Genomic DNA, 12,021 nt, shown 5'->3' on the forward strand with positions numbered 1-12,021 from the left:
ATACAAAATTATCGATGACTGATCAAGATACAAATGTCAAAATATATGACGTAATTTTTCAGATAACATCAAGAAGTTAAACACGTTTCAATTGCTTCCTATGCGGTTGGTGATCTAATTACGACTGTTTTCGAAAACAATTGAAACATTGACCGCGGCAGAGTTAACAAAATTCACTTGGGGCAATGTGATGTGTAAAGAGTTTGTTTTGGTTGACTGGACTAATATTTACTTTGTTGAAGTGCACAGATTATTTCCATTATGCCTCCTTATATAAAAGTGCCGTCCCTTTACATCATATGCGTGAATAACTTCACGAAAATACTGCACGAATACGTCTACAGTGAGAGCAAGGAAAACACCTCTAAACTAAGGACATTGGTGCAGACTTCACTTCATTCTGGCATAAAACAACATTTGGTGGAAATTGCAACTCGAAATTATCGTAACACAATCTTTGTTTTGTTCGATCTTTTAGAAGTTCTTTTAGATCGTTGCAGCACAAGGTTACACACAATTGACGAAGACAATAGTTTGTGGTTGTCGGAATGTGCCGGCTTGTTTTCGAGATTGGAGCAATGTCAGGCGATAGGCCTGGAAGAACTCAGCGTTCGAGTACAACTCAATCCACGAAATGATTTGGAGAAAGTTTCTGGCATGAACGCATCCTTTTATCGCACACTACGGCAAATGACCCATCTGAAAGTCCTAGTCCTCCGTAGTGTATGTGACAACGAAATCCTTCGTTTATTAGGCAGAAACTGCCCTCATCTAGAATATCTTGATGTGACATCGTCTTGGCTCGTTGATGATAAAGGCATACAGCAGCTGTTGTTACAAGATACAGATTCTAGCAATTATGATTCGGGAGGGGAATGTACCTTGTTGGAGCTAGACAGCTTCGGGCGTCGTAATCCATGTTGCACGACCCTGAGGGAGGTCCGCATCCAAGACACTAACACATCGCTATCAGTGGTTACACTGCTGTTACTATTGGTTTCGCATTTACGATCCCTTGGTGGCTTCATATATTACCGTAACATTGGTGATGCGATCGTGAAAATAGCATCGAAATTCCCGTCTATGGAACTAGCTTTGGCCGAACTTTGGGACACATGCCTCCCCCTGGAGAAATCCGATGTCATTGGTAGAACCGCACCTAATCTGACAGTTCTCTACACCCGAGCTGATCATCTCTCTAACGTTTCTGCACCCTCATTCCCATATCTTACATCCCTTACTGTGGATTTCGACTTCCACAATCAATCGCATCTGATGGAAGCGTATCTTCAATTACGTGGTGGGTGTCTCCGGAAATTAGCCCTAGTTGATCAGACTTATCCCCTATCTCTTTCAATGTTGAGTAAATATTGCTCTTCATTGAACGAATTGAGTGCAAAAGTCTGCGGAGGAGGTCGGTGGGGAGCAAAAAGTTCGAAAGGTTGGTTCAGCTCACTATAAAGGACTTTAAGTAACCCTGTTGCATCCCAATTAACTTGATGTAACTGAAGATATGGGGTAGTATTTTCAGCCTCTTCAATATTGACATTGGGCATGAATGAAAATCTAATCATATTTCAAGAAATATCCTTAAATGGTTTAAAAAATCTGTAAAAATAAATATTTATCGCACTGGCTGTCCTGTGTAGATGCTTCATAGAATAATCAGTAAATGCTGTTCATCATAGGTAAGAAACCACTTTTGCCATCTCTGCAAACTGCTCGCCTAAGACTGGGATCAAATCATACGCTGCGTGCCATCCTGGGAGGTTGCCCTGAGCTGTGCCATTTGGACCTTACACCTGAGGATGCAGATGATGTTAGCCGCTCTGGAGTGAGAATGTTCATAGTTGTTGGCCAAGGTTGGGAAAGAGAACACCAAGATGATGATTCTGACGATGATGAGTATGTTGACTTAGAAGGTGAGACTTCATTGTGATTATTTTTCATTTATTTTGGTAACTACCTAGCTACATTTTTTCCCTCCCAATCAAATGCAATAGATCAATTAGCATGTTGGCTGTAGAGTGCAGCTATTAAAAAATCAGCATAAGTTGGTCATTCACCTTTTAATAATCTGCCATTAAACATTCAAATGTGTTATTATGTGATGCTATCTTGGGTTATTTCTGAAGTACTCTAGAAATTTCTGTAACAATAATGCCTGTTCATTGTCTATTCACTGAGCTGTAGACCTTCTGTTCTTTGTCCAAGTGACAACAGTAAGATGACTGTTGGTAGATTGTAAATAGGAACCCTGATAATGGGAACCCTGATAATAGCCCTGTCTGTTTCATGTCTGTGAGAAGAGGGTTACTTGTCTGTTCTCTCCCTATTGTGGGAAGCGGCATTCTCTGTGCCTTACTTGTTGGACCACAGCCAGGGAACAGGTGGGGGACTGTGTGCTGTCAGTTTGCTGCCGTTTTATTAGGCTGTTAGATTTGCTGCCCGAGTGACAACAGGCAGGGGATTTTTTGTAAATTGGAACACCTTGTCTGTTTCATGTCTGTGAGATGTTTCATTAATTAGGTACCTGTTCTCTCCCTAGTAGCATATTTTGTTCCTTTCCTGTTTGCTGTCGCTAATTTGGTACAAGACAAGAAATAATTTATGTAAGCATAGAATTCAGAGTTGAAATTCATTAGAAGGATTGTTAGAAAAACATTTCTTGTGCTTTTCCACGTCTTCCATCAGTTAAAAAAATTTTGAATAGTTATCGAAAAGCAAGCTTTGCCATCACTAACAGAACAACCACTTCACCAAAAAATATTTGACATGTCTTCATCAAAGAAAGACTTCCTTAAATTAATATAATTTTGTTTCTGCACTATGACAATATAATACGTGTGTTTCAAAAGAGAAACACACCATTAATGTTCATACAGGAACACGATGATTTCACTTCACACAAACAAACCTACAAGAAACACAGTCCTCTGACAATTTTTGTAGGTTCTTATCAGGGATGTAACACACGTACGCATATTAAATGTTAAACGCAAATATTAGTAATTGCTCAAAAACTGAATACACACGATAAATTTTTAAATGAACACACTATTAAACAAATATCGCATCAAGACTCTTACTATCACTGAATGGATGCACGAATGACTTAATTCAATGCTTTGTGGATTTAGCACAGGTTAAATAATACTCAAATAAATAAATGTTTTCTCCACAACTTAACCACAATACAGTCGACCATGTGCACGTAAACATTTACTGATAACGGTATCGGCGTTGTTGTTTGCATTCGCTATCTTCCATTGGTAGTAGGCAGCACCAACGCACTATCTTTCCCTGCCTGAGAACCTGTTCACAAGGGGCAGTCATCAAACAACTTTTTCCGAAATTCAAAGTTCGACATATGTCAAAATGTAGCCCGAGGTACCAATTGAACAGAGAAAAAATTTTGTTCCTGCAGGTTGACATCCTACGGTGGTGCCAGGGCCATTTATTTCGAGCGTAGGCAACCCGCAACACATACCCTCTTTTTACGCTATTTCGGCAATAAATGTTGTGATTTAAATGGTTTTTTCAGCCGATTCTGCACTGGTCATGTCTGAAATTGTCAAGGCAAGCAACATAGATCAAATAATCACGTTTTTTATACAATCACCTGTATTTAAATGCAAAGAAACATAAAAAACTGAAACTTTCTTAATTAATGGCATATATTTTAATTTAGTGTACTGGTATGGGCATGATCGCACTAATATGACCTTACCGTTTTTATAGAGCAACACTTTTCCCCTCTCCCATTCTAAAGTAAGCATCTCCTCATCTCCCAATGACCCGCCCATGAACTAATGTCAATTAATGCACTGCTCAGGCTACATCATCTACAAAAGTGGCTCTGTGTTCCAAATTTTGCAGTTCTTCGCCCACCATCGAAATTGAACAACTTCAGAAGTGTAAATGAACAATGGAGAAAATTTGATTACAAAAAAAATTATTAAAAATGATTAAACTTAAAAAAATAATAAACAAAAATTTTGAGAGGGGTCACGACTCCTGTGATCCCCCCTAAATCTGCCACTGTTTGGGAGAAGTGGACTGCCAATCAGTCTCTGTCTATTGAGTGCCTGGTCAACGTTGTCTGTTCGTTCCCTGTGCAGTGAAACATGCAACCAACCGGCCCTTGTTTGTTAAGTGTTTGTTCCCTATTGTTCTGGAAATGCTTGTTGCCTGCCTGTTAAGGAACAAGCTGCAAACAGAGTACAAACTGTTGGAAGGATGTTCTTAAGTTGATCCCATTTGTGTGTGGATCCGAGATTGTTCATAGGCTGTTCATACTCTGTTCACTAAATCTTCAATAGGCTCTCATCAGGCTTCCAACAGACAGCGAACAGGCATTATAGTTACAGAAATCGACAGGGTTACATTTGATTGCTCAAATGAAACAGATCAAAATGATCCAATGTCCAACAAGCAACAATGCTACATCGAGCATGTGTAATAAGCGTAGGTAGACTTTGAGAGGAAGTGCACCCCTTTAGTTTCTATGGTAACTACGATAAGTACGCATAAATAGTGCCTCATAGACTGCAGTGGCATGCCCACCCAAAGTTAAGCAATAGGAAAATTAGCTCTTGACAGATGCGTCAGTGAATAATCTGAAAAATTTTTCTCTATAGTTCCTGGTGGGAATGATGATTTGAACGATGAGGATGAGTTTGATGACTTGGGCATCGATGACTCGGCGATTGTGAGGGGACTGGCATGTAATCCAAACCCAAAGCTGACGTCCTTGGTCGTGCATAAGGAGTGGGGCTGTGGGAGCGTGGCCCTCCGCGCTCTCATCCACTCGTGCCCCAGACTGAGGTCTGTGGGTGACCTGTACCTTTGGAAAGGGCTGACCGGTGGTGAGGAAGAGGTGGCTGTCCTTGCATTGGAGGCCTTGGAGAACAACTGGGATCTGTCTCTTGTGTATCGTGGGATCACTTACCCCAAAAGGAGAGGTTTTCCCCTCTGGAGACCCCCGTCTGTCTCTCTTGATGATGCTTTTGATGATGAAGACGAGGATGAATGCGGTAAAGGTTAGACTATTCTGACGAAAATGATGCATGCTGTAATACTTAAAGAATTCAATTCATTTGTAGTGTAAAATACTCTTATAAAAAGACATTCTGTTTCAAATGTCTCTGAATTGATTTTGTCTCATTACCCAACTTTTTTTTGGTATTGATAGAGATTTGTAATAATTTCTTTTGATTTTTCTTACGTTTGTGTTGATGTATCTTACATCTATTCCTACTTCACCTTACATTTGGTATGCATATGCAAGTTGTAATTTGATTTAATTTTTTTGGTTGTTGTTTCACCAATCATTAAAAATGTGTTTTGATATTAGAGTGAAGATGTCTAGTATCTGGTAGTTTCTTATTTTTCTGAGTTCCACAAGATTTTGTAATGTAATGTTATCCTTTTGCGTGTTCTATGGAGAGTATTGTTCGGGTTGTCTGAAGTGGAATGTATTATTTTTAATTCTGCAAGTAATTAAAGTACTTGTAGGTATATCTGTGCAATCATTTTTCAGTACAATTTGCAATATAAGGTAGAAACCCATTTTTTCTTTTCCAGATGAATGTTTTTCTATGTCTACACTTTTTTTTCAAGGTCTTATGGAAAGTGACTCCTTATTACTTTTCCCTGACTTTTTTTCATGTTGCCCTTTTTATAGGATCGCTTGAAAAATACCAAAAGGGGTTTTTACCACAATGTTGTTTGGGTGAATGGTCAAGTGAATCTTTTTCTGTAAACACTTCAATGGCATAAATAATACTGGGCCGTTTATGTAGGAAAAGTGGTAATTACCTACATCATACCATCATTACCCTCAGAATAGATAGCATCACTTAAAATAAAGTACAAGAAAGCCTTCTTTAATTTAGGATGCATGCCTTAATGTGTTGTGGTGGCCAATTATTTAACTGTGTATTAATTTGTTTATACTTATCCGTAACTAATACATAAAACAGAAGCAGAAATAAAAAAATTATCATATATTTTAGGATCAAAATGTGTGTATGCTTTTTATGCAAGCATATAGTTCTGTGAGGAATTTTAATGTTCTTGTACCATTTTCTGGTACCCAAACATGTGGCTAGTGACTCACATTTGTGTGTTAAATGACATAAAAAGCGTAATTGCTATACTTCTGAGACAAAAAGCTTTCGTTTGCCCATGTTTATAGCTTTATTATGTTCTTATTTAGTTTGACCTTAAGTTCAAAAGGTTGACACTTCTGTGCAATACAAAGAAATTTTCATCTTCTCTGGCATGTATTTTTTAATCAATCTCTGTGAGATAACTCATAAGTCTTCTACATAAACGTGATGGGAGATAATATGTGAGGAGAAAATCATTGGCTGTGTTTTATGGTACATATACTGATTACGATGGTTGCATGGTTTTGTGAAAATGGGTTTCAGAACTTTTTAAAGAGGATTCGTTTTATAGGTAGTGCGTGTCCTGTGAGGAAATAAATGGTAATGGTGATAAAATGATTTATGGTTTTGAAAAACATGTATTAATTTTGCTGGAGGCTTCACTGTTCTTTTGGTGCTATTTTTTGCACAAATATTTTGTATGTAAATATTAATGATGCTAAATATATGTATTATTTCCTTAAGCAATTGATGGACTTTGTCTTATGGAACATTTCAAATATATATATTTTTGTGTCTATATAGTTGGTACGTAAGTCATATCTGTATGAATTTGACAAGCTGTTGAAATGAAGTTTAGTTGTATGTTAGGCTAGCTTAAGGCGCTTGCAAAACAAATAATTGCTTAGGGAGCTTGGATGAAATGAGCTCCAAAAAAAAAAGTAAGGGACTGGCAGTACGGAATTGCATTATTCATTGTTTTCAGTGAAATTAATAACTGTGTCTGTAAAAATACATTAATTTTTATTAGAATTATAAGCTACTGATGTATCATTAGTTACCATTTATATATTATGTAAAACATTGTTTAACTAGTCTAAAAACAGTATTGTCATGTAAATTAATGTTGATGCATTTGGTTTCAATTCCTTCTAGAAGGCTGATTTATTTGTAGAAAGAAGCAGGAAAATCTATCCCTCATTTGAGAAACCAATTTCAGTGCTTGCTTGCTGCTGATGATGGCTCTTGTTTTAATCTGTTACATATGTTGGCAAATTGCCCGAGGCAATTTCCATGTTCTATTACCTTCGGTTACTTCAGACTTTGCGAAGGTCATAATGCGCTGGCACTTTTTGTTGTCCTATTTTCAGTTTGATTATTAGATAGGATGTTGGTAAAGTTCTCAATTCATTTTCAAATTATCCCTTTCCTCTTATAAAACAATAGTATGTATGTGTTTTCAATAAAAGTGTGCAAACTTGTAGCATTACCAATCCTGAAAAATATATAGAAAGCTTGAGTTGGCTAGGAACAAAATATTTGCCAATGATAAAAGTTCCATTTTAGGAATCAAATCCTCTCGATAAAATAAATATTTCCTCTCACGACAGAGTACAGTTGCTATGTTTAGCATCCGTGAAGTAGTTGGAAAACCAAGCAGCAATGAATGAGTCTGTGTGAGGATGTCTCAAGTGTATTTACCATTCAAAGCAGAGATAGGTCCATACATCAAAGATAGGTACTTATGGTAGAAATTTGTTCTTGTGTTCTTGCATTTGACATATTCCTGCTTATTGAACAGTTTTTATGTGATGCTTTCCATTATGAATTCTGGAATTCCATTGTGAGAATCATATATTTAATAGATAGGAATACTCTAAATGGTTGTTGGAATGGCATGAGAATATCATTTGAGGTTTTTTGATGAAGGTTTATTTTGCCTTCATGTAGTAAATATTCAGGAATAATAGGGAAAAAATCTTGACGGGTATGAAATGCACATTTTGTCATGAAAATTTGTGGCATGAAATAACTGGCAAAAAATATTTTTTTTGGTCTCAAGTTGCAAAATTTTGTCTCCTAAGATATTTAACATCGTTGAAAATTGCTGTGCTATCAATGAAGTAATTTCTTGAAATTACTGATAAATTGCTCATAAGTATTGGCCGTTATAAGGTTTAAATGTTAACTAAATATGTAATTTGAAAAAAGTATTGCCGAGTAATGGCTAATACATATTTAAAGCATTTGTTTACCAGACCGTATGTGGAAATAATTGACTTGGCTGAAAGGCTGGCTTCTTTTGTTCTGCAAATATATATTCAGTCTGTGATTTAACTCTTTGATCTGAGTGGTTATTTAAAAGCCCCTAAAATATTGCAGTGATACCCAGTCATATAAAATAAATTGTGCAATTCTGATGTCAAGATAAACTCCTGCCGACTTGAAATGTTTGCTATATAGGGATTCTTTGTCTTGTGGTTATTTCTGTACAATAAAAAATGAAAGTATTTTATCTATTGCCTTAACATTGTTATGAATTAAGGATATTTTCAGTTCTGTTGTTGAAAATTCATTAATTGTATCATTTCAAAATTAGACGAGCGAGTGATTTGCTTTTCACAAAAGGCTGCCTTTAAATTTAGAAAGTGCAAATCAGCCCACTCAGGATTCAGAAGCTTGTTTATAAAAATCAATTGTTCGGAAATGTTTACTTATTATTTGATGTGGTAAAATTTATGTGACCTCAGTGTAAATTAAACTAAGATCATAACTAAATCTTATGTAATGACAGTATTCAAGGCTATTGCTAGTAGTACCCAGGGGTTCAATATCTCTCCAACCCCTCTCCCACAATTCCTCTCGGATAGTCTTGAGCACACCCCCTTCCAAATTACCCTTCCTCAAAAATTTATCTGGCTACAGCCTTTCCAGTGTCCGTTTTACCATCGGAACATGCTTTTAGATTGCATGGCCCAAATTTCAACCTTATGTCCTGAGCAAAGAATAGAATTTGGTGAGCCCCGAATGGTAAGGTCTTGTTTTTTTGCCTATTTTTCACTAACCCATTGTAGATGCAATCAAGTACTTTTTTCAAACTGCTGTTGATGATTGTAGCTTTCCAAAATGTATCAGTGTGTACATATAGTCATGTGTTAACTTTCAATACAGACTTGAATGTATATTACACATTAAATAGAGTTAAATAATAAGATGCTGCTAGTGGCTAAGTTATGTATGAAGGTTTTTAGTTACATTCCATGTGTCATGAAAGGAGAGTGCTATTTTTGCCTAGTGGTGAACATTTCGTGTGTAGTCCATATAATCCATATCTTAATCGTGGTTGGTGACTAAAATTGTCCTATTTTTTAATGTGTATTATGTTGTTTAGAGGAAGGAAAAACTACTCGTTTTTTCATGAGAACTGTACCAGTTAAAGAGAGTAAGAGACTAAGAGGGTGTCACATGCACGTTGTGTCATACTCTATGTTGTAGATTAAAAATTGCAAATTGGTTTAATGAAAATCATATCTTAACTTCGGGCTACTATGTTAGCAATTGTAAGCTCTGAGAATTTTTTATATCTTGTGGAAGATGAAAGTATCTGAAGATTGTGTTTTACTTTTTCTTTTCAGATACAGGCCTGTATTTTGATGATAGGGCAAAGTTATTTTTCTGTTAGTGTTAATTTTGAATTATGTTTCAGTTTTCATAATATAATATTTAGCTACGTGAATTTATAAAGCTCTTTCCTTTTATGGTATAATTGAAATGAAAGAAATAATTGATTCAATCATATGTAAATATCTTTTATGTACTGTGTGTGTGTCCACATGAATAACTGGTAATTGTTGAATGATACATTTTAGTTATTTGGTAAAGGTAATATGTATTATCTTTTAATGCTGTGAGTAAATTGAAAATGAGCAATTGATTCCAATCAAAAATTGAGATTCTTTTGCATCAATTTGGTTTGTATCTTGTGAGTGAAAAACAGTGAATGTTAGTCCTATGTGATATTCTAAGCAGGTAATGTGAAAAGACTGATTGCATTTTGTAACATAATTTTGTTGTTTGTAATTTTACTACCTATATTAAAGAAGATTTCATCCTTTAAACATGTCTTATTTATTAGCCTCAAAGAAAATGACCAGGATTGTTGTTATATACTTAAATTTTATGCTTGATAGAACCCTCCAAATATAAACCCTGTCTAACTGGAAAATTGTTTTCCCTCCCTAATTGGATCAGGTGTTTTTACCTTGAGTTCCAATGTTTACCGTAATAATGGAGGGAGACTTGAGTGGCTGTGCCTCCTGGCTTGGGCTTAGGTCACCAAATAATTGAAATTCAAGTGAATAAGATATCAAAGAAGTTTTAATTGACAGAGGTTGGTGATGATATCACAAAAGAAACAGTGATGGGCCGAAGCACCCTTTTGCTCCCGAGACTACTCAGACTGAAAATCCCCTGATCCTGTCGAAAAATTACTAGAGGTCAATTCATTTCAATAGTCAAATGGGAATGATTCAAGATATATTAATTGTCATTCATCTCTTAATTCTAGCACAATTACCATCAGTGTTCCTAATTATCTTTTCCCTTTAACCTAAGGCCAAGTGTTCGAAAGTAAAAATATGCTAGGGAATTGGAAAAATGGGAATATTTTGGTGCTTGCATCACCATAATGCCTGGTCCAGAAATTACCTTAGATGTATACTTGAGAATAGTTTCAAGTGGACTTGAGATGAAAAAGTACTATTTGAACATGGTAAATGCTCCTGTGGTAAATGTTACTAAGGACAGACCGGATTATCTATCAAAACCAGGGTAAGGGGACATGAACGTTCCACGGAGAAGAAGCAGTTATGTATGCCTTTCTGCCATCTCGGAGCACGTGTGGTCGGAACCTGGCCACACTGTGGACTTTGATAAGCCTAAAGTCCTGTGTAATGAAAGCCACTACATACTATCTTAGGCTAATCTGAGAAGCTATAGAGACAACTTAGCATACTGAGAACCGCAACAGAGAAGACTGCTACACATTAGCCAATATATGGAAAAGAATCTTCAAAATCAATGACCAATCAGAGCCCACCTGAAAACCAACAAATCAGAACTGAACTCTGATCCCCCAAGTGCCTATATAAGATAGCCAAATTTATGCATCGCTACTTTTGACCTGGAGACGCCAGCAGGATGGCTGGAGAAACTGTCGTCATCTATGGACAACACAAAGTTGTGGTATAGCCAGGAATTTCATTCAGGGGGGTCCAAAACCAGAATGGGAAAATTTTTGAAAAACTGGTTACTAAGTTATGGGTTTTAATTAATTTTAACACTTTTCATAATCGAAAAAAAACTTCACTTGTTGAAAGATCTCGTAAATTCATGATTTTTTAATATTTTTTTTATGAAGGAATATTGTGTTCTCACATTTCTGGGGCAGTCCGGTCCCCTGGCTATGCCATTGATGCAGAGGAATGCCCAAAAAAAGCCGTGACTTATAAATACAATGCTTGGAATCCTAAAAGAAATTAGAGTTATCTACAATGACAGAAAAATCATCCACAGCTTATACAAAAAACAAGTAGCAGTGATAAAATCAGGGCCCTCATTATGGTCCTATGTAAAGCAAGAATTTGGAAAGGAGTGAGACAAGGCTGTGCTTTGTCGCCCGTAATTTTCAATGCTTAAATCGAGAAAGCAATTAATGAAATCAAAGAAAAGGCTTCAGGAGTGAGAATATCCATGGAGAAAAAATTAGCAGGCTAAGATTTGCCGATGACATAGCCGTCATAGCAGAAACAGAGAAGAATTTGAAAAATATTCTGGTTAATATGGGTAGGGTAATGAGTAAATATCAACTGAAATAAACACAAAGAAAACCAAGATATTTGCATGCAGCAGAAAGGAAGAAGTCAAGATTAACATTAAAATAGGGAAGCAAACAATGGTGGAGGTGGATGAATTCTGTTATTTGGGAAGTAGAATAACAAGTGATGGGGGAAGCAAGAAAGAAATTATCAGTAGAATAGCCCAAGCAAAGAGAGCATTCCACCAATATGGAGACTTGCTTACAGCGGGAAACTTAAATATGGAAGTAAGGAAACAATTTACAAGATTT

At 36.3% G+C, this 12,021-nt stretch overlaps 1 protein-coding gene across 1 annotated transcript; it reads left to right on the forward strand.

Annotated features, from left to right (window-relative positions):
- Positions 1-160: 160 nt before the first annotated feature.
- On the forward strand, positions 161-10,012 carry LOC124160176. The gene is made up of 3 exons (XM_046535942.1): positions 161-1,441; positions 1,689-1,922; positions 4,641-10,012. The coding sequence occupies exons 1-3, from the start codon at positions 262-264 to the stop codon at positions 5,045-5,047; spliced, it is 1,821 nt and encodes a 606-aa protein (XP_046391898.1). The 5' UTR covers positions 161-261; the 3' UTR covers positions 5,048-10,012.
- The last annotated feature ends 2,009 nt before the right edge of the window (positions 10,013-12,021 follow it).

Source organism: Ischnura elegans, chromosome 6 (assembly GCF_921293095.1).
Source record: "Ischnura elegans chromosome 6, ioIscEleg1.1, whole genome shotgun sequence".
Taxonomy (NCBI): Eukaryota; Metazoa; Arthropoda; class Insecta; order Odonata; family Coenagrionidae; genus Ischnura; species Ischnura elegans.

Excerpts from the sequence above, each read along its gene's own strand:
- LOC124160176 (XM_046535942.1), top strand. The coding sequence starts at position 262 with ATGCCTCCTTATATAAAAGTGCCGTCCCTTTACATCATATGCGTGAAT. Across the intron at positions 1,442-1,688 it reads GGGAGCAAAAAGTTCGAAAG|GTAAGAAACCACTTTTGCCA; the intron begins GTTGGTTCAGCT and ends TGTTCATCATAG. Across the intron at positions 1,923-4,640 it reads TGAGTATGTTGACTTAGAAG|TTCCTGGTGGGAATGATGAT; the intron begins GTGAGACTTCAT and ends TTTTCTCTATAG.